General features: G+C 46.2%; 1 protein-coding gene across 1 annotated transcript in view; it reads left to right on the top strand.

Moving 5' to 3' along the window:
• Positions 1-22,594, top strand: part of NANS (N-acetylneuraminate synthase) — a 29,177-nt gene extending 6,583 nt beyond the window's left edge. Inside the window, exons 2-6 of the mRNA XM_030829809.2 lie at positions 4,826-5,041; positions 16,648-16,747; positions 17,546-17,700; positions 20,325-20,591; positions 22,364-22,594. Coding sequence (XP_030685669.1) covers positions 4,826-5,041; positions 16,648-16,747; positions 17,546-17,700; positions 20,325-20,591; positions 22,364-22,573 — 948 coding nt within the window. The 3' untranslated portion in view covers positions 22,574-22,594. The remainder of the gene's footprint in view (positions 1-4,825; positions 5,042-16,647; positions 16,748-17,545; positions 17,701-20,324; positions 20,592-22,363) is intronic.
• Positions 22,595-26,339: the final 3,745 nt, after the last annotated feature.

Raw genomic sequence — 26,339 nt, 5'->3', positions numbered from 1 at the left:
CTTTTTCATATATTTCTGATCTGATCTTTATGATTTCTTTCCTTCTGCTAACTTCGGGTTTTTTTTTGTTCTTCTTTCTCTAATTGCTTTAGGTATAAGGTTAGGTTGTTTATTTGAGATGTTTCTTGTTTCTTGAGGTAGGATTGTATTGCTATAAACGTCCCTCTTAGAATTGCTTTTGCTGCATCCCATAGCTTTTAGGTCATCGTGTTTTAATTGTCATTTGTTTCTAGGTATTTTTTGATTTCCTCTTTGATTTCTTCAGTGATCACTTCGTTATTAAGTAGTGTATTGTTTAGCCTCCATGTGTTTGTATTTTTTACAGATTTTTTCCTGTAATTGATATCTAGCCTCATAGTGTTGTGGTTGGAAAAGATACTTGATATGATTTCAATTTTCTTAAATTTACCAAGGCTTGATTTGTGACCCAAGATATGATCTATCCTGGAGAATGTTCCATGAGCACTTGAGAAGAAAGTGTATTCTGTTGTGTTCGGATGGAATGTCCTATAAATATCAATTAAGTCCATCTTGTTTAATGTATCATTTAAGGCTTGTGTTTCCTTATTTATTTTCATTTTGGATGATCTGTCCATTGGTGAAAGTGGGGTGTTAAAGTCCCCTAGTATGATTGTGTTACTGTCGATTTCCCCTTTTATGGCTGTTAGCATTTGCCTTATGTATTGAGGTGCTCCTATGTTGGGTGCATAAATATTTACAATTGTTATATCTTCTTCTTGGATTGATCCCTTGATGATTATGTAGTGTCCTTCTTTGTCTCTTGTAATAGTCTTTATTTTAAAGTCCATTTTGTCTGATATGAGAATTGCTACTCCAGCTTTCTTTTGATTTCCATTTGCATGGAATATCTTTTGCCATCCCCTCACTTTCAGTCTGTATGTGTCCCTAGGTCTGAAGTGGGTCCCTTGTAGACAGCAAATATACAGGTGTTGTTTTTGTATCCATTCAGCCAGTCTATGTCTTTTGGTTAGAGCATTTAATCCATTTACATTCAAGGTAGTTATCGATATGTGTGTTCCTATTACCATTTTCTTAACTGTTTTGGGTTTATTATTGTAGGTCCTTTTCTTCTCTTGTGTTTCCTGCCTAGAAAACTTCCTTTAGGATTTGTTGTAAAGCTGGTTTGGTGGTGCTGAATTCTCTTAGCTTTTGCTTGTCTGTAAAGGTTTTAATTTCTCTGTTGAATCTGAATGAGATTCTTGCTGGGTTGAGTAATCTTGGTTGTATGTTTTTCTCTTTCATCACTTTAAATATGTCCTGCCACTCCCTGCTGGTTTGCAGAGTTTCTGCTGAAAGATCAACTGTTAACCTTATGGAGATTCCCTTGTATGTTATTTGTTGCTTTTCCCTTGCTGCTTTTAATATTTTTCCTTTGTATTTAATTTTTTTTTTTTTTTTTGGTGGTACGCGGGCCTCTCACCGTTGTGGCCTCTCCTGTTGCGGAGCACAGGCTCCGGACGCACAGGCTCAGCGGCCATGGCTCACGGGCCCAGCCGCTCCGCGGCACGTGGGATCCTCCCGGACCGGGGCACGAACCCTGTCCCCTGCATCGGCAGGTGGACTCTCAACCACTGCGCCACCAGGGAAGCCCTGTATTTAATTTTTGATAGTTTGATTAATATGTGCCTTGGTGTGTTTCTCCTTGGATTTATCCTGTATGGGACTCTCTGTGCTTCCTGGACTTGATTGACTATTTCCTTTCCCATATTAGGGAAGTTTTCAACTATAATCTCTTCAAATATTTTCTCAGTCCCTTTTTTTATTCTCTTCTTCTTCTGGGACCCCTATAATTCGAATGTTGGTGTGTTTAATGTTCTCCCAGAGGTCTCTGAAACTGTCCTCAATTCTTTTCATTCTTTTTTCTTTATTCAGCTCTGTGGTAGTTATTTCCACTATTTTATCTTCCAGGTCACTTATCTGTTCTTCTGCCTCAGTTATTCTGCTGTTGATTCCTTCTGGAGAATTTTTAATTTCATTTATTGTGTTGTTCGTCATTGTTTGCTCTTTAGTTCTTCTAGGTCCTTGTTAAACATTTCTTGTATTTTCTCCATCTATTTCCAAGATTTTTGATCTTTACTCTCATTATTCTGAATTCTTTTTCAGGTAGACTGCCTATTTCCTCTTCATTTGTTTGGTCTAGTGGGTTTTTACCTTGCTCCTTCATCTGCTGTGTAATTCTCTGTCTTCTCATTTTGCTTAACTTACTGTGTTTGAGGTCTCCTTTTCACAGGCTGCAGGTTCGTAGTTCCTGTTGTTTTTGATGTTTGCCGCCAGTGGGTAAGGTTGGTTCAGTAGGTTGTGTAGGCTTCCTGGTGGAGGGGACTGGTGCCTGTGTTCTGGTGGATGAGGCTGGATCTTGTATTTCTGGTGGGCAGGACTGCATCTGGTGGTGTGTTTTGGGGTATCTGTGAACTTAGTATGACTTTAGGCAGCCTCTCTGCTAATGGATGGGGTTGTGTTCCTGTCTTGCTAGTTGTTTGGCATGGGGTGTCCAACACTGTAGCTTGCTGGTTGTTGAGTGGAGCTGGGTCTTAGCGTTGAGATGGAGATCTCTGAGAGAGCTTTCACCATTTGATATTACATGGGGCCAGGAGGTCTCTGGTGGACAATGTCCTGAACTCAGCTCTCCCACCTCAGAGGCTCAGGCCTGACACCCGGCTGGAGCACCAAGACCCTGTCAGCCACACGGTAGATCTGCAGTGGATCATAAAATGATATAACTCAGGGACAGCCAGATGAAAGGGATGCATAGGGCAAGGCACGGGGAATGGGAGCAGACTTCCCATGACTTCTCCAGGCGCACCACTCTCCCATCACCTCCACGTGTTCGCCAACCCAGAAGCTCCTCTGGAGGCTTTTTATCCAAAGCACAGAATCCCTCATCCTGTTTTTTCTATCCTGAGTTCCTCTTAGGACTCACTCTCTGGGTGACTACAGTGGGTTGCAACTTAAGCTTTTGTATAATTGGATGATGAGTGACACCCTTTGTTCTTTTCTTTGTTCACCCAGTTATTTTTATTTTATTACAATAAAATTTTATTATAATTATATAATATGTATAAAAATATAACTGTGTTACAATTAGAAATTTGCTGATTGAATATACTTTTAACTCTCAAATTTTGATGCAAAGGGCACATCACACCTTGGCTCATTCTGTAGCTTGCTTTTTGCCAGTAGAGAAGCAATAAAAGCTTGAGCAAAGAAACCATCAGCATTATGGTAAAATAGTGACAGTGGTTGTGTTTTCTGAACCAAGAGTTGACCATAGCATTAAACAGATAGAGAAATTTGTCATATTTAGGAAAGAAGCTGAGAAAAGAAGAGGAGGAACCTGCTGTCCTCCCCATACAACTGCTGTCAGGTGGAGTGTGGTAGAACTTTATCTTATCTCTTATCATTAGTACTTTCTGCTGTTTTACTTCACTTTACTACTTGCCTAGGTGGAGACAAGCTTTTTAACTTCTTGCGGGTAAGTCTACTTCTTCACACGGAGGTGAGAAGCAAAGGGAAGGAAGCAGTGCTCTGTGAAGATCATGTTCTGCAGCGTTCAGGAAAGCCACTCTGGCCAGCTCTGCCAGAGACTCACTGTGCAGCTTTGGTCAGGTCACTCTAGGCCTTGGGATCTTCATCTAGACAATGAGGACTCTGTTGCCCAAGGTCACTTTCAGGTCTAATGTTCTCTGAACTTCTATCCAGCATCAAGTCCTCACTGTGCCATCTTTTGATTTTTCCAGGAGTAGAAGCAGCACTCTCAGCACAGGCATTTCTGGAGCTGAGGTTTCCAGCAGCATGAAGACCTCTGTGTCTACAGAAATGTCAGCGAGCTGAGACTTTAGAGAGCTTTGCTTAATCTATCTGTTGAGTGGTTTTAAAAAACAATTTTGAAAGATTGGAGGCTGACTGGCAATAAAATTACAGCTTTTATAGTCAGACAATCCAGCTTTTATATTATAGCTTCTGTTAAGTAAAGCTGGGGCATTTCTAAGTTTGCTTGCTTTTGCCCCAGAACCTCTTGTTCAAACGAGATGCCATGCAGAAAAGCAGATGTGCAGAACAGCTAAAAACACAGTTGTTCCTTTGTTTCCCACCCCCATCAGGGGCTCCTCAGCAAGTTACAGGTCCTAGAGCTAGTCCAAATGGCCATTTGTATAGATGGAGAAACTGAGTCCAGAGATAGGAAGTGACTTATCCAAGAGAGTCAGAGTTAAGTCAGATTCTGACTTTTTCCCCTAAATTCTGGCCCAGTTTTCATAGCCTCTGCCGAGTTACACAACTTAAAATCTTCTTTGACTGTTTGATTAATTATTTTTAATATTATAATACAAAACAAAGCAGCCCCCCCTTTTTTTTTTTTACATTTTAAGAGGGAAAAATACAGCAGAACCCCCATCCCCACCCTTTTATTCCTGTGAGACTTCCTTGCTTTTCCTGTTTCTCTTCTTTGGGAGTTCTTAATGCATCTGTCAATTCATGTTATTTTTTTTTATTTTTATTTTTTTTTGCGGTACGCGGGCCTCTCACTGTTGTGGCCTCTCCCGTTGCGGAGCACAGGCTCCGGACGCGCAGGCTCAGCGGCCATGGCTTATGGGCCCAGCCGCTCCGCGGCATGTGGGATCCTCTCGGACTGGGGCACGAACTCGTGTCCTCTGCATCGGCGGGCAGACTCTCAACCACTGCACCACCAGGGAAGCCCCCCGATGTTATTTTTAAAGATAATAATTTCATAGCAGTTGCCCCAACACTTCTCTTGTCTCTCAGAATCTGTGCAGGGTCATTAAAGGAGCCCTAATGTGTGTTGCAGGAGTGTGGCGCTGACTGTGCCAAGTTCCAGAAGAGTGAGCTGGAGTATAAGTTTAATCGGAAAGCCTTGGAGAGGCCGTATACTTCGAAGCATTCCTGGGGGAAGACGTACGGGGAGCACAAACGCCACCTGGAATTCAGCCACGCCCAGTACAAGGAGCTGCAGAAATATGCCGAGGAGGTTGGCATCTTCTTCACTGCCTCCGGCATGGATGAGGTGAGCCCTCTGCCACGCTGCTATTTGTCATTTTAGCAGACCTAGGGGACATCAGGTAGCCCTGTGGCTTTGGCTTAGAGCCAGCTCCAGCCCTTGCTCACTTTAGACTTTTTTGTGCTTTCTGGACCTAGAGTTCCCCATAGCATTAACAAGATAAATGTCCAACTAAACAGGAGGCCAGGGGGATCAGAGGGCCAGTGATGCAGGGAACCATAGTTTTCAAAGCAGGCTGTCTCTGGGAGTAGGGGCCAGCCACCCTGGAACCCCAGAGTCCCTCAAGCCTGTGGAAGATGCCACACTGGGCCAGTTTTCTCCCAGTGGAAAGTGGCCTGGACTCAGGAAACCTCAGTTCTGACAGGAGTCCTCCCCTTGCTGAGTGGCCGTGGCTTATCTGGGTGAGGTGGCATTGCATGATTCAGAAGGCAGTAGCACACAGGATGGCCATGCTGACATACTGGACGAGTCCAGCTGGTGCCAGGTCTTGGGTCCCATCTGCTCTGTAACCTGCCTCAAGACTCCTTTACGTGCTCTTTTTTCAAATATAAAAAATTTTTATAATTATAAAAATTATACAATGTTATACAATGTCACAGAAAGTTTAGAAAACAGGAAAAAGGGAGAAAAACTGACCCATAATCTCTATATGGCAGCTCTTTTTTTTTTTTTAATCAGTTAATTAATTAATTTATTTTTGGCTGCGTTGGGTCTTTGTTGCTGCAGGCGGGCTTTCTCTAGTTGCGGCAAGCGGGGGCTACTCTTGTTGCGGCGCGCAGGCTTCACATTGCGGTGGCTTCTCTTGTTGCGGAGCACTGGCTCTAGGCACGCAGGCTTCAGTAGTTGTGGCACACAGGCTCAGTAGTTGTGGCTCGCGGGCTCTAGAGCGCAGGCTCAGTAGTTGTGGCGCACGGGCTTATTTGCTCCGTGGCATGTGGGATCTTCCCGGACCAGGGCTGGAACCCGTGTCCCCTGCATTGGCAGGCAGTTTCTTAACCACTGTGCCACCAGGGAAGTCCCTGGCAGCTCTCTTTATATATTTCCTCCTGAAGTTGTTTTATGTGCATATTTTATTTCCTAGTTGTTATATTTGTGAATGTTGAGTTCCGTGCATGCTTTTCCCAGTTAACATTATCTACAGCTTTTACCCATATCTTGTTTTTTTTTCTCAGCTTTATTGAGATATAATTGACATGTAGCTCTCCATATCTTGTGCTGAAAGTTATTAATGATGGTGTAGTATTTCTTTTGAGGATTTATAATGTATGTAACCATTTCTTTATGTTTGAACATGAGGTTATGTTTTTACTTTCAGTTTTTTGTGCTTATAAATAATGCTGAGATGACCATCTTCTTTTCTGTGGTTTGAATTGTTTCCTTAGGATAGCTTTGCAGTAATGGATCATTAGATGAAACAACATTTTAAAGGCTCTTGAAACACTTAGGATTCTTTTAGTCAACTAGAATATTTGAAGGGAGCCCAGTTCCTTCGCTAGGCCTCTGACCTTTTGTGTCACTATTCCAACCCTAAGATATGTCTGTAAATTGAGTCGAAAGAAACATAACTCTAGCCTAAACCATTGGTAGTTTAAAAAAGGGGGGGAAGCAGAGAACCTAGGTGTCTGTGAAACTTGACAAGTCCAGGCTTCAGTTCCGTAGCCCGCTTACAGTAATATATCTTATCCCTACTATGCCCCATTTTGCAGATGAAGAAATGGAGACTCAGAGGGGCCAGGAAGTTTGTACAGTGTCACACAGCTGGGAAATGGGTCTTGAGGGCAGATCTGACGCCTAGTGCAGTGTGCTTTCTGCAGTCCCTCAGCTGCCACCTGGCCGTCCGTCTGGGTGTGTGTGGCTTCCCAAAGCTCAGGAGAGCCTTTGGGCTTCCCCCCTGCTCTTCACCACTCTCGATGTTGGTGGCTGGAGAGTCTTTGGGCCCAAGAGATGCCCTGGGGAAAAGGGGACATATTTTTAGGAAAACCTATCTAAAGTGGTTACTGGGCATTTTTCTGATCCCATCTTAAATAGTACCTCCTCAGGAAATTCTTCCTGTGCCCCTGCTTGTTTCAGGCCCGTCCTTCTGTTGTGTTCTCTTGGTTTTCTTTTTTTTAAATTAATTAATTAATTTATTTATTTATTTTTGGCTGCATTGGGTCTTCGTTGCTGCGTGCGGGCTTTCTCTAGTTGCGGTGAGCAGGGGCTACTCTTCGTTCTCATTGTGGTGGCTTCTCTTGTTGCAGAGCACGGGCTCTAGGCACACGGGCTTCAGTAGTTGTGGCTCGCAGACTCCAGAGTACAGGCTCAGTAGTTGGGGCGCACGGGCTTAGTTGCTCCACGGCATGTGGGATCTTCCCGGACCAGGGCTCGAACCTATGTCCCCTGCATTGGCTGGCAGACTCCGAACCACTGCACCACCAGGGAAGTCCTGTCTCCCGATTTTCTTTACTTCTGTAATTACCGCTAACTATTGCTCCTTTCCATTAGGCTGTTAACACCACAGCATCCCCAGTGCCTGGAACGTAGTAGGTGCTCAGGAGATGTTTGTTGAGTGAATAAGTAAATAAGTGAGCCAAACAAAAGAGAGCGTTGATGGTTTTTATCAGATCCTTAAAGGATCTGTAAATCAAAAATGTTAGACAAAAAAGATTGTGGGCTTTGGGATCTGAAAGACTTGGGTGTTTTTTCTGGTCTTGCTATTAACTAGCTGAGTGATTAAAAGTAAGAATCTTCAACGTTTCTTGAGTGTTTATGATCTGCCAGGTTCTATGCTAGGTATTTTAAATGTATCAGCTCATTTACTCCCCTTAACAACCCCTTGAGATAGGACAGTTATTATTCCCACTTTACAGATGAGGACGCTAGAGCACGGAGCGGGTTAGCTGTCAGTAGCTGTTGATCAGCAGAGGCTGATTCCAACCTAGGCGACTCCAGAGCCTGCCCTCCTGACCATACTCTTCTTGCATCTCTCGGGCCTGTTTCCTCATAGGTAAAGGGCAAGGGGGTGGATTAAAAATCCCCAGAAGTCGACTTTCCTGGAGGCGCAGCGGTTAAGAATCCGCCTGCCCATGCAGGGGACACGGGTTTGAGCCTTGGTCCGGGAAGATCCCACATGCCGCGGAGCAACTAAGCCCATGCGCCACAACTACTGAGCCTGCGCTCTAGAGCTCGCGAGCCACAACTACCGAGCCTGCATGCCACAACTACTGAAGCCCACGTGCCTAGAGCCCGTGCTCTGCAACAAGAGAAGCCACCACACTGAGAAGCCCACGCACCGCAACGAAGCGTAGCCCCAGTTCACTACAACTAGAGAAAGCCCGCGTGCACCAACGAAGACCCAATGCAGCCAAAAATAAATAAATAAATTTATTTTTAAAATAAATAAATAAAAGTAAAAATACCCAGGAGGTAGGCTTGACCTGAGGAGCATGGACACCCTCACGAACCCAGGTCCTGGCATAGTGTTGACCCATAGTCCATGCTTAGGAAATAGCTTGATAGGAAGGTCATGCCCAAGAAATGACAGTTTTCATTCCGTGCTTGTTTCATGTACTGTGGGTTCAGAACCTTTGGGGATTGCTCTTTGGTAACTGCCTGTAGGGCTCATTCACTCAGGGACAGCTAAATCTTAGTCCTTGGAGAGGGCTGGTTTGGGTTCAAGAAACTGATTGTTCTTGGGTCAAATGTGAATAGACTTAAAATTCCTGGGTGAAACTTTTGATCTGACCAACTTGGTAACAAGTCAGTAATGAGGCAGATTCGTTTTTTTGTTTTTAATTTTTGGCCACACCTCTCGGCATGCGGGATCTTAGTTCCCCAACCAGGGATCAAACCCGTGCCCCCTGAAGTGGAAGCACAGAGTCTTAACCACTGGACTACCAGGGAAGTCCCTGGAGGTTCATTTTGAGGCAGATTAGTTTTTGCAGGGCCCATAAACAGGCTCTGGAGAGAATTTCCAAGGAAGTGTACAGATGTATTTTGGATCCCTAGTACTGTCTTTGGAATAAGCATTCAGGCATATCTCGAAGATATTGTGGGTTCAATTCCAGACCACCGCAATAAAGTGAATATATCAATAGAGCAAGTCAAATGAATTTTTTGGTTTCCCAGTGTTTAATTAACAGCTTTATTGACATACTATACAGTTCAATCAATTAAATTGCACAGTTCAGTGGTTTTTAGTATATTCACAGAGTTGTGCGACCATCACCACAATCAATTTAGAACATTTTTATCACCCCAAGAGGAAGAACTATACCCATTAGCAGTCATTGCTCAATTCCCTCAATTCTCTCAACCCTAGGCAACCTCTAATCTCCTGTCTATCTCTATAGTTTTGCCTCTTTTGGACATTGCATGTAAATAGAATCAGATAATATGTGGTCCTTTGTGTCTGGCTTCTTTCACATGGCAACATTTTTTCAAGGTTCATCTATGTGATAGCATGTGTCAGTATTTCATTCCTTTTTGTTGCTGAATACCATTCAATTTTATGGCTAGACTACATTTTATTTATCCACATCTCAGTTGATGGACATTTGGATTGTTTCCACTTTTTGGCTAGTATGAATAGTATGAGCAATGCTGTCACAAACATCCATGTACATGTTTTATATGAACATATTTTCATTTCTCTTGGGTGTATATACGGTAGCTCATGTTTAATTTTTTTCGAGAAACTGTCAGACTGTTTTTCAAAGTGGCTGCACCATTTTACATTCCCACCAGCAATGTATGAGGGTTCCAATTTCTCTACATCCTCACCAACATTTGTTATTACATGTCTTTCTGATTCTAGACATCCTAGTGAGTGTGAAGTGATATCTTATTGTGGTTTTGACTTGCATTTATCTGATGGCTAATGATGTTGAGCATCTTTTCATATGCATATTGGCCATTTGTGTGTCTTCTTTGGAGGAATATCTATTCAGATCCTTTGCCAGTTTTAAAATTGGGTTATTTATCTTTACATATTCCTGATACAAGTCCCTAATCAGAAACATGATTTGCAAAAAATTTTCCCATTCTGTGGGGTATCTTTTCACTTCTTGATGGTGTCCTTTGAAGCACGAACATCTTTAATTTTGATGATGTCCAATTTTTTAGTTTTTTCTTTTATGCTTGTCTATTCTTGTAATTTAAACATTTCTCAGTTTTAAACCACAATGTGATATCACTGCACAACTATCAGTATGGCTAAAGGCTAAAATAAAAAGTGATGGGACTTCCCTGGTGGCGCAATAGACAGGAGTCCGCCTGCTAATGCAGGGGACACGGGTTCGATCTCTGGTCCGGGAAGATCCCACATGCCGTGGAACAACTAAGCCCGCACGCCACAACTACTGAAGCCCACGTGCGCCTAGAGCCAGTGCTCTACAGCAAGAGAAGCCACAGCAAGGAAAAGCCAGAGCACCACAACCAAGAGTAGCCCCCGCTCGCCACAACTAGAGAAAGCCCGCGCGCAGCAACGAAGACCCAACGTAGCCAAAAATAAATACAATTAAATCTTAAAAAAAAAAGTGATGATAACACCAAATTGTGGCAAGGATGCAGAGAAAATGGACCTCTCGTGCATTGCTGGTGGGAATGTAGAACGGTACATTCTAGAAAATTCTTTCCTTTTTTAAAAACAACTTTATCAAGATATAATTCATATACTGTACGATTCACCCACTTGACGTATACTGGTAGTTTCTTATAAAACTAGACATGTGCTCATCATGGGACCCACCAGTTGTCATTTGGTAATTTATCCCCAAAGAAATGAAAACCTATGTTCACCCAAAAATCTGTATATGAGTGTCCATAGCAACTTTTTTTGTGGTAGCCCCAAACTAGAACCCAAACTTTCTTTAGGGGATGAATCATTAAATAAACTGTAGCGTATCCATACCACGGAATACTACTCAGCAATAAAAAGGAGTGAAAACTGATGGCTGCCACAGCTTGGATGGATCTCAGGGATATTGTGCTGAGTGAAAAAGCTTCTCTCAGAAGGTTGCATACCGTACGGCTCTGCTTATTTAACATTCTCGGAATAACAGAATTATAGAGCTGGAGAGCAGATTAGTGGTCGTCAGGAGTTAGGGAGGGGAGGGCTTGGAGGTTGATGTGGCTATAGAGGGGTAACATGACGGGAGCCTTGTAGTGGTGGCATAACTCCGTATCGGGCTGTGGTGGTGGTCCGCGTGAGTCTGGGCACGTGGTAAAATTGCAGAGAATTAGATACGAGCACACTCAGATGGGTACATTTGAAAATGGTGAAATCTGAATGAGATCGGTGGCCTCTATCAACCTTACCCTCCCAGTTGTGATATTACACTGTAGTTTTGCAAGATGTTACCACTGGGGGGAACTGTAAAGTGTACATAGGTTCTTTCTGTATTATTTCTTACAGCTACATGTGAAGCTATTAATTATCTCAAAATAAAAAGTTTAAAATCTAAAAAAAAAATCCTTGGTTTAAAAATTTTTTTTGTTGTTGTTGTTGCTGCACGTGGGCTTCTCATTGCATGGCTTCTCTTGTTGCAGAGCACGGGCTTTAGGTGCACAGGCTTCAGTAGTTGTGGCTCGCGGGTCTAGAGCGCAGGCTCAGTAGTTGTGGCGCACGAGCTCAGTTGCTTCGCAGCATGTGGGATCTTCCCGGACCAGGGCTCGAACCTGTGTCCCCTGCATTGGCAGGCGGGTTCTTAACCACTGTGCCACCAGGAAAGTCCCTTAACATATTTTAATTCAGTAAATATGAATAGGTAGAACCTGCATAAACAGAAACTCAGTAGAGTCCTCAGTACTAAGAGTGCTCTCTAGCGCAGACTCTGGCTGGATGGGCCCGTGGTTAAGTGTACAGACTCTGGGGTCACATTTTGAGTTTGAATATGGTTTTGCCCGTCATGCCTGCTGAGTCCAGGTGGAGGTTATTTACCTTCTTTGTGCTTCTGTTTCTTCAGCTGAACCCATCTCGTAGGGTTGTTACGAGGATTAAATGTGATCACCCATGTAAAGCGCAGCACACAGCCAGCGCTTAGCGATGTTAGTTACGGTTCAGGAAACAGCCTGGGCTGAGGATCGGGACATCCGGGTCCTTGCCCTGCTCTGCTCTGAGTGTGAGCTTGGAAGAGTCCCTTCCCTGCTGTGGGCCTCCATTTCCTTTTGTGTGTGAACAAGCTGCTATCCAAAGGCTCTCCCTGCTCTGTTGTCCTGAGCCAGCATAGAATCAGAGATAGTGTCACTAAGGTGACTTGGATTTGGGATGAGAACTTTCCTGTCCAGTACACGTTTCCAGGCACCGGAGCTCCCGGTTGTGGACTCTGAAGGGGGTGCATCTCCTTGCATCTGCTCAGGAAGTCACTTCTTTAGGTCTTTCACTCCCCGGTGGCTTCGAGGTGGGAATCAGGAGCAGGTGGGAGAAGGAGAGGAACCTGGCTGGGTGTTGGTAGCTGGGGCTGACTCTCCGCAGGTACCCTCTTGGTTTCCCAGGAAGCACTTCTCTTTGGTGTATAAACGCATGCTCTGCGGACACCCTCTGAGTTCAGGTCCTGGTACTAGCACTTGATCGGTGGGCTTGGGCTGGTCATGTAGCCTCTTTGAGCCACACGTGTCCAATCTGTAAAAACGGGGTAATCAAGATGCCCACCCCAGAGGCTGCAGTGAGGACCCAGTGAGGTGAGTCTAGGAGGTGCAAGATCTGCACCCACTGAATGACAGCTGTTCTGTTGCTCAGAACCCTTTTCTCTGCTTCACACTAACAGGGCAGGGAGGCTCCTCTCTCCTAAGAATGCTGTTTGTTCCCCACTAGTCTCCTGACTGACCTGGGCATAGGCAGTAAGGAGAAATGCATTCTTAAGAGCCTTTGCAAGAGTTAATTTTCTTTGCCGGCCAGGTCCCTTTGCCAAACCAGCAAGTCCTGTCTACCCGGCTGTTGGAGGTGGGTTGGTTCCTTGTTCTGTGTTTACCTGGCAAGTATCTCTGAGTGTTTACCCACCCAAACTTCCTCATGGATAGTAGGCATTTATTGAGTCCCGATTTTCTCCACTCTGTGTGCTGTCCTAGGGCAGTCTTTGTGTGCTGAGGAAAGGTTAAGGCATGGTGGAACGAACTTTGTGAAGACCAAGAAAACTGCCAGGGCACACGGTCAAAACTGCATGGAGGCATGTGGAACTTGACTGAAATGAGCAGTGTCTGGTCAAAATGGAGGGTTCTGTTGAGAAAGCAAATGGGAGCCGTGACATAGAGGTGGCCCCTGGAGACCCATTCCGGCAGAGCTGCCCTTCCCTCCCAGCGCCTGCCTCCACGGTGCCCTCTTTCCTCCACCACCTCTGCCACAGGGCACCCCCTGCCTACGTCGTGGTGCACTCTGACAGGGCCACCGGGCTGAGGGCAGGCCCAGCCTTTATGGCTCCGTGCTTCCCCCCTCATCATTTCCTCACCCTGGGCAGCTCTCCAGCACCCCCTGTTCTCCCCAGCTCATCACCATGGATCCAGAAACCAAGGGGAGTGGAAGCAGCTCTAGAAAAATCCCAGCTCCACTCCTGTCATTTCTGTTACCCCTTAGATCAGCGGGCCCCCAAATTTCTCATGGGACATGATGTGGAAAGGGGGTTCTGTGGGCACACGTTGTGGGAAGGGGGTTCCTCATTAATTCATTAATTTAGAATCAAAGCCCCTTCCCCAAATAAATAAGGGTTCTGAGTAGAATAAGTGTGGGAAACACTGTAAAATAGCTAGACAATTGTATTTACTGGGACCCTCTAAGGGAGAGTCTAACAATGCAGCATTTTACCCAAACCAGTTTGCTAGTGGGACTGTTTTCTGTGTGTTTAACCCAGTTGGATGCCCAGGGAGGGTCATACTCAGTCGAGTTCCTTTCAGACAGACTCAGAAAGCCTTTATGATGTGTGGGGTGGGAGGGAGGAGAAGTTGTGAGACTGCCTGGCTGCATTGTACCCCTAGATGGAAGGACGACAGACAGCAGCGTGGGCAGGGCTAGAGGAAGCCAGGGAGTCCACAGAGAGAAGGCAGCCACTGGCGCTGACCTAGACTGAGGGGCCCTGGGCACAGTAATATTGCCTCAGGATGGAAGGCTAGTATCTTCCAGATTACTACGGAAGTTGGCACCGTTTGCAGGGATTAATCCAAAATGGCAGTTTTCTTTTTCTTTTTTTAATGTTTAAAGAATGCTTTCTCTACTTATTTATTTTTAAAATTTTATTAATTTTTGGCTGCATTGGGTCTTTGTTGCTGTGCGCGAGCTTTCTCTAGTTGCAGCGAGCAGGCGCTACTCTTTGCTGAGGTGTGCGGGCTTCTCATTGTGGTGGTTTCTCTTGTTGCGGAGCACGGGCTCTAGGTGCGTGGGCTTCAGTAGTTGTGGCATGCAGGCTCAGTAGTTGTGGCTCGCGAGCTCTAGAGCGCAGGCTCAGTAGTTGTGGCTCCTGGGCTTAGTTGCTCCGTGGCATGTGGGATCTTCCTGGACCAAGGATTGAGAAAATGGCAGTTTTCTAAATGGCCACTAGATGGGGCTGGCTCCCCAGGAGGGCTGCAAAACGAGGTGCACCTTTCTCCTCCGGCAGGAATTTCCCCTTTTCCTCACTTGAAAATTGTAGAGCTCCATGCAGATTTTACAATCAGTGTAGGTAAGCTTTTAAAAAATTTTTTATTGGAGTGTAGTTGCTTTATAATATTGCGTTAGTTTCTACTGTACAGCAAAGTGAATCAGCTGGACATGTACATATATCCCCTCTTTTTTGGATTTCCTTCTCATTTAGGTCACCACAGAGCATTGAGTAGAGTTCCCTGGGCTATACAGTAGTGTAGGTAAGCTTTTGCAAAGTGTGTTTTCTGCATTTGGCCCCTCCTTGCCCCTGCGCGCTCTGCACCTCTCCTGAGTGGGCTCATCCATCTCTTTATGCCCTTGGGGACTTTTTCATCATGAGCCATGCTCTCACAAATAGAGCATTTTACAGACGAAAACTTAGCATAGGGTTTTCCCTCTTAAAATAGAAAACACTCTTCATCTGCCAGATGGAGTGAGAAGGGTGGGAACATTAGACTTTGTTCAAGAAATATATTAAAAACAAATGGTTTTCAGTTCCACCTTAGGGCTGGTTAACAGTACGAGAGATACGTACACAGGAGAGAGTGACATAGAAAACTGTGGAAGGGAAGAGAGAGACGAGGAAGACATAAAGCAGAGTGGGGGAAGGCAGTGGTGGCTTAGCACCTTGGAGGGGAGTGGCACCTGGGCCATCCTGAGAGGTGTCTCTTAGACCGAGGGGGTTGCCTTCTGCCTTTGAACTGTTCACTGGCTGGTTGGTCACTCTGTATGAATCACCAGCAGCTCTAACCCCTACATTATTAGAGGATTAACATATGAGGAAGGTGATTCTCTGAGTGAGACCAATGATTGGAATACCTCGTCACCTGCTGGGAAGATGGAAGGGAGCTCAGGCAGTAGTGGGTTGATTTAAAGAACCTGCTGCAGAATTGCCTTCTCATATTGTTCCTTACCACCCCCGAGCCCTTTGGATTTTCATGCTGGTAACCTTGCTACTTGCTACTCAGAGTATGATTCACGGAGCAGTAACAGCAGTGTTACCCAGGAACTTACAAGAAATGCAGACTCTCAGGCCCCACTCTAGACCAACAGAATCAGAATTTGCATTTCATTTGGGCAAGATCCATGGCAGGTTCGTGTGCCCGTAATAAAGCGTGAGAAGCACTGACCTAGCTAATCAAGTCTTCCAAAGTTACTTCTGAGACTCAGCCAGCATTTTAATAGATGGAACTTAGATATTGGGAAACGTTCCAAGACATTGATTCGCCCTACTTCTGATTTTCAACTTCAGTTTAAAAAAAATAGTAATGAAAACAGTAATAGTAATGTAAAATTGTAATTTTACAGCAAATTGAGATTTTATTCTTAAAACTTGTGGTCCACTGATTCCTTCAGCAAGCATTTGCTGACATTTGCCAATTTCCTGAGTGTTATTGATGAATCCCAGGTAAGGATGGTGAAGGGCCCTAGAGAGGTAACCTCAAACAGTGACGTTGTGTCCAAAAAAGTGACTGAGGTTCGTTTTTTCTGTGGGCAGCATAGTTTGAGGTCTGAAAGGGCTTGGGTTTGATGGGCCCCGCCAGCTGTGGATCAGTGTGTCAGGGCTAGGCCATCAAACGCTCCATTTTTGGCAAGGATTGAAATGGCCTCTCTTCCGGCTGTTTGGTCCTGAGGAAAGGATGAGGCCTTTGAGGGACTTTCACTTGCTCACTGCCTGCTTTGCTGGGTCAGGATTAGGTCATGACCCTTTTTCGTTTGTTTACTGGGGCTCCAGGCCCCTGGGGAAGGAAGGTCTGGCCAGGGTTCCGATTCTTTTCCAGTTGCTCATAGCCAGTGTGTGCCAGCACGCAACGTTTGTTGGACAAATGGATGGGTGGATATGAATGACGGAATGTTTGAATTTGAATGACATGACATAACAAATCTGTGTCTGCTTTCAAGTTGTTGAGAGAGTCCCTCTTGCTGGGCAAGAGGGGTTTTTCTCTTCGTATGTGGCTCCTCACCTGTCTTCAGGACAGTGCTTCTGAGCAGTCGTGAAAAGGAGCTCCCTCTCGGATTTTTGTAGATGGCAGTTGAGTTTCTGCATGAACTGAATGTTCCATTTTTCAAAGTTGGATCTGGGGACACTAACAACTTCCCTTATCTGGAAAAGACAGCCAGAAAAGGTGAGTGTTTAATTTTTGTCATACATCTGAGTCCAGACCTTCATGTTTTCACCCCGCTAGTAATTTCACCCCGGAGTCTCCTGAAGACAGATTTTCCAGTCAGCCTATACTCCCACTTTTTCATGTGCTGACTTGCAAGGAAAGAAATGAAAAATAAGACAGTTTTTTAAAAGAATTTTTAAATTATTTTTAACTTCTAAGAAAATATTTATATAAAATTAAGGATATGACAGTATGTGTCAAACTTCTTAGAGGAAGCTCTGACTTTGAGAAGTATTCTGTAGGTATAATATCCAACCTCCACACATCACAGTTTGTGAAGTGGTTTTACAACATGAGTGATCTCATTTGATCCTCATGACAATCCTGGGACTGACGCAGGTCATATGATGCTGCTGCTTTCTACTTACTTCACTGACGAGGCATCTGAGAACACACAGTTAGGACGTTGGCCGCCCCGGGCCTCACACTCTTGAGCCTGGGGCAGTGCTCACCCTACCACACCATGCAACCTCTTAATCCAATGAGATGCTCATCTCTCTCTAAAGAGTATGAAATTCCTCTTAATTGGGTTCACTTTGCTGAACAATAATGTTATGGGGGTGAGGGGAGTCTACGTTTCCCGTGGTTGAGAACAGGAACCCACCAGGCTCACCTCTGTTCCCCCACTGTGGCTGGCACAGTGCTTAAGAGATATTTGCGGGGTTCAGTAGAATGATGAAACCCCTGCGTGTGCTTAAGGGAGAGTCAGAACCCCTAAAAAGAAAGTGATGATGGTGTTGGTGTTGGGTCCCTCAGGCCGCCCAATGGTCATCTCCAGTGGGATGCAGTCCATGGACACCATGAAGCAAGTCTATCAGATTGTGAAGCCCCTCAACCCCAACTTCTGTTTCCTCCAGTGCACCAGTGCGTACCCGCTCCAGCCCGAGGACGTCAACCTGTGCGTCATCTCGGTGAGCCTGAGGGAGGGCCCTTGTCTGATTGGGCCGTTTGCTGTGGGGAAGATGCAGCCCAAATTCTAACCAGTCTTGACATGCTTCGTAATTCGAACATCCTTTGACGATCTTGCTGTTGCAGAATCAAATTAGAATCAACTATGCAGTTAAGGAGTCAGATACATTCTAAAGATTACAAATTACGTTTTCTTAAAACCAACCTTAATTTCTCTCATAAAATTTAAGGGGGAGTCTTCATAATTGTCCATATACATTTTCTTTACCTGTGTGTAATGGCCATCAGCGGTCCGTCTTCTGTGAATCGCTGGCTTTCTTAGTGAGTTGTGGGTTTGTGTTTGTAAAATATACATATGATTTACCATCTTAACCATTTTTTGGCGTCCAGTTCAGTGGCATTAAGTGCTTTCACACTGTTGTGCTACCATCGCCACCATCCATCTCCAGGACTTTTTCATCATCTCAGAGTCAAACTCTATACTCATTAAACACTAACTGCCCATTTCCCCTCCCCGAGCCCCTGGCAACAGTCATTCTATTTTGTCTCTATGAATTTGACTACTCTAGGTATCTCAAATAAATGGAACCGTACAGTACTTGTCCTTCTGTGTGTCTGCTTTCACTTAGCATAATGTCTTTAGGGTTCATCCATGTTGTAGCATGTGTTAGCATTTCATTCCTTTTTAAGGCTGAAAAATATTCCATTGTATATATGTACCACATTTTGTTTATCCAGTCATCCGTTGATGGACATTAGGCATGGTTCCACATTTTGGCTATTGTGAATAATGCTGATATGAACATTGGTGTACAAATACACCATTTTTCTCCATATTGACAAACAAAATACCCATTTTGTCTTGTCAGTGGGGGAGGGGGAAATGGGCAGTTAGTGTTAATGAGTATAGAGTTTGACTCTGAGATGATGAAAAAGTCCTGGAGATGGATGGTGGCGATGGTAGCACAACAAAACCATTTTGGGATGGTTCCACCTTTTGGCTATTGTGAATAATGCAGATATGAAGACTGGTGTATAGAAATCCGTTTTTCTTCATATTGAGTTGTAGGAGACCTTCTTGAAACTTCTGGCTTTTCCTACTTCCAACTCTGTTATTTACCAGCTCTCTGATTCTGAGTATCCTTGAGGGTCAGAGTTGTTACAGTGACAACCTTGAGAGAGCTCTCTCTCTCCCAGCATTTTGTCTGTTCCACTTCAGTCGGTTTACAGGTGACGAGGTCCAGTCCTTACCTGGCCTGAGATCTCACAGCATCCTGGTGGCAAAGCTGGAGTAGAATTCTTTGTCCCTTATTGTTTCGGGCCATCTCTATCAATTCCTCCTGGTAGCTCCCGAAACATAATTAATTGGAAATATATATGTGTGTAATTATCGTACAAAAAACATTATAGTAAGAGTAGTGGAATTCTAAATATACACACACACAATCCTGATACTGCAATTAACCAGTTTTCCTTTTATATTTTTCTTTCATTACCGTATATGACATTCTGCGGGTTTTTCCCCCCCATGATTATATAAGCTCTTATACATTTTTTTAGTCTTCATGTTTAACTTAAAAAAAAAATTAACCTTTTTTGAAATGACACTACTCTCTTTTTAACTAAAGTTTCTGTCTCTCCCAGTTTTGTAGTCTTTTCTCCATTTCTAGCTCATCTCTAAATCATGTTATTTTTTAAATTTAAACATGGTTTAAAAAAAAATTCAGCCCTGAAATATATAACATACAAAATGAACATCCTCTGTAATCCCATCCCACAGAGATTACCGTAATTAACAATTTAGTGTGTCTGACGCCAAATATTTTCCTCAGTTTTCTTCCTTTGTGAAGTGTGGTCCCCATATCCCTTCCATCCCCACCTGAGGTAGGCTCACATCCTCTCTCTTTAGAGCAGGGCACCGTCAGAGTTAAATTGCCAGCCTGCCCCCCAGGCCCAGCCCACCCCTGTCACAGCAGGGTGAGTCCTCTGACCTAGCAACCTGCACTTCTTTGTCCATCACACACCCTTAAGCCTGGTTTTCAAGGCCTTTGCCACTCAGCCATCCTTATCTTCTATTAATTCCCATCTGGGTCTTTCTGCTGTACTTAAGCTTTCTGGTCACCCTCACTGACAAGGCTCACTCCACTTAGAATGTCTTTCGTCACATCCAGTGAATTATAGATAACCAATTAATTAATTATTTAGCATTCCCACCAAAGGATTGTTTCGAGATTGGGCTGTATGTATTATTGATGGTGATATTTGTGCATATAGCATACTTGCTTTCAGCAGCTCAGGCTAATTAAATGTGACAGATGCTTTTTGAATGGGTTTAGGCATTTGGTTATAGTTCTGTTATTATTCTTCGTGGTTTGCGCAGTGTGTAACATTCTTCAGATGTGTTCCTGGTAACAGCAGCCATTATTTTTGAGCATTTACAGTGTACTGAGTGCCCTCCACAAGTTCATAGCAGCTCCCACCAGGTACTGCTATCCCTGGGAAGGAGAGACTCAGAGAGCCTCGGAGGCTTCCTGGGCCTCAAACTCAGATCTGCCTGACTCTAGAATGTATGCGGAAAGTACCACACTATTTAACTTTTTTTTCCCTCCCTTTTTCTATTTTAAAGGAATATCAGAAGCTCTTTCCTGACATTCCCATAGGGTATTCTGGGCATGAAACAGGTATAGTGATATCTGTGGCCGCAGTGGCTCTGGGGGCCAAGGTCTTGGAGCGTCACATAACTTTGGACAAGACCTGGAAGGGGAGTGACCACTCGGCCTCGCTGGAGCCTGCGGAGCTGGCCGAGCTAGTGAGGTCCGTGCGCCTCGTGGAGAGGGCCCTGGGCTCCCCGACCAAGCAGCTGCTGCCCTGTGAGATGGCCTGCAACGAGAAGGTGGGTTCTTCTGTCCTGCCGGGTGCCACTGTTGAGAGGGGGCTGCGTGCACTTACCTGAGAGGTAGTTGGTACCAGCCCTACCTGAGCCCAGGCCAGTGGAATGATGCAGGGATGTCGCTCGGAGCCTATGAGTTTTTTGGAGTTCATATTAGCAGCGGGAGGAACTGGGTATTTAAGGAACTTCAGCTGTTTCTCTGGTTCCCTGGCATACTACAGTTCTCCATTAAGTCTCTGAAGCCTCTGGCCCCAGCGCTCTAGACCCCGGGTAAAGGGGGATGGTGTCCGGGGCCCCTCGTGAGGCATGCGGGTAGGTCAAGTCTGGGGTCCCGTGGAGTAGGTAATCCTTGAGGGACATCCAGGCAGAGGGGCCCCATGAGGCAGTGGGAGGAGGGCCTGTGCTATGTCAAGGCATCCCTAAGCGTGGGAGGCAATGGATGGATGGGGGTGGGGCTTGTCACGGGGTTGGTGGGGGATGACGCAAACGTTCCCTCAGGAGCAGTTTGAGCTGTGCAGCGTTAACCTTCAGACAGAGGGGATGGGGAGGCCCGCGAGCCCTGCCTGGCACACTGACTATCTGGGCTTCCCGGAAGCCATGGCCTATACCTGGCTCGGCCTCTGAGTCTAGAGCCAGGCGTCCCGGGGCTGCCAGGGAAGCAGACACTCCTCAAACGCTGCGGGCTGTCTGGGCCAGAACAAAGCTCTAACACCAGGCCTGCTAGAGGAGTGCTCTTTTATCCCAGTGGGGCCTACTTGCTGCCCTCAGATTAAAGATGCATATACACCAGGAAATTAAAATAACAGTAAAAAGAAACAAACTACCTTACACAAGAAAAGGGGAGAGAACTGGCCCACAAACTGGAATGAGAGTTATAGCAGTTGAGCACTTAATTTGGTTCTGAGCCTCCTGGCTCCCTGGGCAAACAGTGAGGTACCAGAGGATGCAGAATCTGATAATCATCCGCCGAAAGACCTTTTGTCCTGGCATAAATTCCAGAACTGATTCCTTGGCCCTTACCTGGAAGATGCAGAGTATTGGACTAGATTATTTTGTTGAAAAGCATCTATGGGCAAGACCTAGAAACACTGGTCATGAGCTTCAGGTCTCCTTTGTTCCCCTCACCTGCCCAGCCTATCTGCCTCTTCCTAAGAGGCTCCCTTCCATACTCAGTGTCTGTGCGCCCTCTGTACTGCTACTGTACTGAGCAAGGAGGACACAAGGTTTGTGTCCCTCGAGCAGTGGGCCAGGAGTCAGGAACCCCAGGTTCTCATCTTGGCTCCTCGCAACCTTGGCCAGCTTACCCGCCCTCCGTGGACCTCCGTTTCCCCATGTTTAAAATGTGATGCTGAACTGGACGATGACAAAAGCAATCATAATTTTAATTTACTGAGAGCAGTCTATGTTCCAGGTAGGTTACCTACATTATTATCACGAATCCCTGTAGTCATCTGACAGGGCAGAGACACTGTTATTTCCCATTTTACAGAGAAACTCAGCCACAGCTTGTACCCAGCTGCCTGGGATTCGGATCTGGCTCTCTTTGGCTACATAACCTGAGTCCTTTATTATAAAGGCCCCTCCTCTGAGTCCACCCCACACTGGCCGAGTCCCTGCTGTGTGTGAGATACTGTTCTAGGCACCGAAGGGGGAAAACAGAGTCCCTGCTATCCAGGTAACCTTGTGCGAGAAAACTGATCAGGGACCTTGGGGATAAAGCAACGTGTGCTAACTATTTCTGTGAGGCTGGCACTGAGTCTTAATTTTGTCCACAGCTGGGCAAGTCTGTGGTGGCCAAAGTGAAAATTCCGGAAGGCACCATTCTAACACTGGACATGCTCACTGTGAAGGTGGGTGAGCCCAAAGGCTACCCTCCTGAAGATATCTTCAGTCTGGTGGGCAAGAAGGTCCTGGTCACTGTGGAAGAAGACGACACCATCATGGAGGAATCGGTAGAAAATCATGGCAAAAAAATCAAGTCTTAAAATAAAGTGCCATTCTCTGAATGCTGGTGCCGTCAGGTGCATTTGGGTGACGTGGGGCAGGAGTGGTGGTCTCCGGGGATCTGGCTTTCATCCACTCCCCACCCAGACAGCAGACATTTAGGGGCCAGGCCCTGGGTCAAGCCCGTTGGAGGGATACAGAGAGCAAATATGGGCGGCCTCTGCCTCAGGCTGGCTGGTCCAGAAGGGGCGGTGGGCTCAGACGCATCTCATCACTGCCCAGTGGCAGTGAGGGTGCAGAGGAGTGAGTGCTGGCTGTATGGGCCCTCTCCTTTCAGCCTTCCTTCTTCCTGCCTGCAAAACCAACCCTAATGACCCCAAATATCTCTTCCTTCCAGCTCTCTCTCCTTATCCCCTGCCCGCCCTGGGGTTGAGTCTAGTTAGCTGTATAGCCATCACTAGGCATTAGAGAAGGGGTTGGCCAAAGTGTTTTGCAGGCAGAGGATGCCAAAGCACTCACAGCTCTGAGCAAAGAGAGGAAAATGGCATTTATTCCTTCTTTAAACAAATATGGAGGGCCTACTATGTGCCAGGCCCTGCTTTGGGGCCTGAGGATACTGCAGTGAATCCCCTCCTTATGGGACTTCCGTTCAGATGGGGACAGATGCTCCATAAACCAGGAGCACAGTAAAGTAAACCACAGAAGGTGACACGTGCAGTGGGGCACGTGAGGGAGCTGGGGAGTGTGGGGCTTGGCGTATTTGCAGCTTGTGGTGACTTGTAAGTATGCTGGCGATGCTGAAATCAGCCCTTCCATGATCCGTCGTGAAATTACAAACCCAGCTAACAAAAGATCCTCACTGTTGGACTTCCTTGAACTGAAGCATGAACCCTTCACAGAGATTCCCTATCATAGTCCTCTTTGTTCTTTTGAACCAATACTGAGATTAATGATTATTTTCAAATGTACTTTCAAATTCTTAATCTTTGTTCATATCTATTTGACCTGGTTACTTTAATTCCTCTTGACTCAAAGTGTGTCTTGGGGGACTTCCCGAGTGGCGCAGTGGTTGAGGGTCCACCTGCCGACGCAGGGGACACGGGTTCGTGCCCCGGTCTGGGAAGATCCCACATGCCGCGGAGCAGCTGGGCCCGTGAGCCATGGCCGCTGAGCCTGCGCATCCGGAGCCTGTGCTCCACGACGGGAGAGGCCACAACAGTGAGAGGCCCGCGTACCGCAAAAAAAAAAAAAAAAAAAAAAAAAGTGTATCTTGGAGTCTCTTTTCAAATGCGTAAATTGCTCTTTGAAGTTTCTTTACTTGTGAGGATAGGGCCTCCCTCTCCTGGGGATCCCAAAACAGTTTCTGGAGGGAGACTCGCGTTTGTATGTGTGGGTGGGGTGGGGTGGGAATCCGGGGTTGTACTCATGAGAATCCATAAGATTGACGTGCTAGGAGCTGGAGTGTGACGGCATCCATTTCTGGCTGCTGTTTACTCCCTTTCACTTCTCCCTACAGTCATGAGCAGACAATCAAAATTTCTGATTCCATAGCCTTTTTTTTTTTTTTTCTACAAGAGCAGAGATGACATTAAATATCTGAGACCTCCTAACAAGAAGAGACTTAGTATGGTAGTAGACGGATGTGTTCCAGGGCCTGGGAAGAGGAGGTGGGTCTGAAAGGAAAGGAGGGAAGAGCCTAGCTGGGGCTCTGGCTGAGAATGTACAGCAGGCGGTTTCTAGCAGGGAACCTGTCAGTTGCTTCCAGGTCCTGTCAGACTGGAATGTGAGAAGGGCCCACGCTGCTCTGTAGACCTCAGCTGGATTCCCCCAGAGGGCAAAAGCCAGTGAGGCTCACACCTGGAAGAGCCAGTGAGGGCACAGGGCCTAACTCTGCCCTTTGGGTAGAGGACTGGGTAATGTGTTGGAGAGAACTGTGAAGAAGGGCCATCGTCTAGAACCCGCTTCCCATTAGGGCACATAGAGAAAATCATAGCCTGTGAATGCCGTGTGTAGGTAAAGTATGGGGCTGCCTGCAGCCAGGAGCAGCTGGCCACCTCATGCTGTGCCAGGCCCTGAGGGCAGGAGGATGGATCTCTGGGCACAGCTCTGGCCTATTCGTACGTCCCTGAGCTCCTGCCAGGAAGGAGATCCAGTGCTGGGACCACAGTGAGGCAGCAGACGGTCCCTGTTGGAGAATTCACAGCCTATTGGGTGCAGTTACGTCCACAAATAGTGCCCTGCATGTGTGAATTGCGGAAATGTTTTCCAAGAGTCATGAGAGCTATGGGAGTGGGGATGGGAGAGGAGGCGTTGGCCAGGGAAGCTCTCCTGGAGGAGGTGGCACTTTAGTTCAACTGTGCATGTTGAGAAGTGACTGAGGGAGGAATTGTGGAATCTGGGGCATGGGAAGTACCCTGTATGTCCAGGTGAAAGTTGGGCAGGGAATGGCCACATGGAGAGGAAGGAAGGGATTTGGAAGGTTGTCAGGAAGGAAGCAAGGGCTTAAAAGCCTGCTGACTTTGGACTGTGTTCAAAAGGCAATGGGAAGCCATGGAAGGCTTCAGAGCAGGACATGGCGGACTCAACCTTGGGCCCCACCCCTCTTATGCTTACCGTCCCACCTCGTATGCAGCTTGGCTTCTTGGGCAGCCTGTCCCCTCCTCGTGGTATGGACTCCTGCTCACCATGCCCTGGCTGCGCTGGGCCACCTCTGTGTGCCCTCTGCTAGGCTGCGTCTCCTCCACCAGGCTATCATCACCCTTCTCCCTGGCAAAAAGGAACTGCAGAAACAGAAGATATCATTCAGTAGACAAGAAAGGGTCCCTGAAATCTCTAAAAATTAGTAAGTGACCACAAATGGCTTCAATGTTGATCAAAAGTTGCCCAAAGTTGCATAATATTATCTTGGATAGGAACTGCTGGGAGGCAGAATTTGTTGCCACATAAGCAAGAAGTTCTAACGTGAATTACCTTCAGAAATAGTGAACTCCCCCCATTACTAGAGATATTCCATCAAGGACCAGCTGACTAGAGCAAGAAAGTTGTGGAGGGGGTGGGAAATGAGCAAGGCCCCGTCCAGGCCTGGGTGCCGTGTCCTTGAAGCAACACAAACTCCCAATGAAGAACACGGTTAAAAGGGACGGTACGGGCTTCCCCGGTGGCGCAGTGGTAGAGAGTCCGCCTGCCGATGCAGGGGGCACGGGTTCGTGCCCCGGTCCGGGAAGATCCCACACGCCGCGGAGCGGCTGGGTCCGTGAGCCATGGCCGCTGAGCCCGCGCGTCCGGAGCCTGTGCTCCGCAACGGGAGAGGCCACAACGGTGAGAGGCCCGTGTACCAAAAAAAAAAAAAAAACAAAAGGGACGGTACTCATTTTATTAAAACCACATCTGCAAGCAATTTGCTCTTATCAATAAGGAAATTTCTATAAATTCAAGTCTGAAAGAGAATAAGTGATCAGTACCGTTACAGACATGGACCCCAAGGAAGCTCAGTCCTGTGCTGAGTATTCACGGAGGCTCCTGCTACTGCCAGATGGCAGCTAGGAGTATCGGCTGTCTCAGCACCGTGTCAGGCACAACAGGAACTCCACTGCGGATGCAGATAGGTCCTGGCATGGTACAGTACTGTACAGTTTTTAAGGCAAGTTCATATCCTGTGGGCTCATCTGAGCCTCACAGCACTTGCAGGTGGGGTCATTAACCTCATTTTACAGATGATGCCCCAAAGAGTACAGTGACTAGCTTGAGGTCACAATTGATTGTGGACCAAAACTGCAGTTTTCATCCTTTATAGTCCAGCTCTGACTC

This window comes from Globicephala melas, chromosome 6, assembly GCF_963455315.2.
Source record: "Globicephala melas chromosome 6, mGloMel1.2, whole genome shotgun sequence".
In the NCBI taxonomy this organism is placed as follows: domain Eukaryota; kingdom Metazoa; phylum Chordata; class Mammalia; order Artiodactyla; family Delphinidae; genus Globicephala; species Globicephala melas.
Note: the sequence above shows the minus strand (reverse complement) of the source record. Positions and strands in the feature narration are given on the sequence as shown.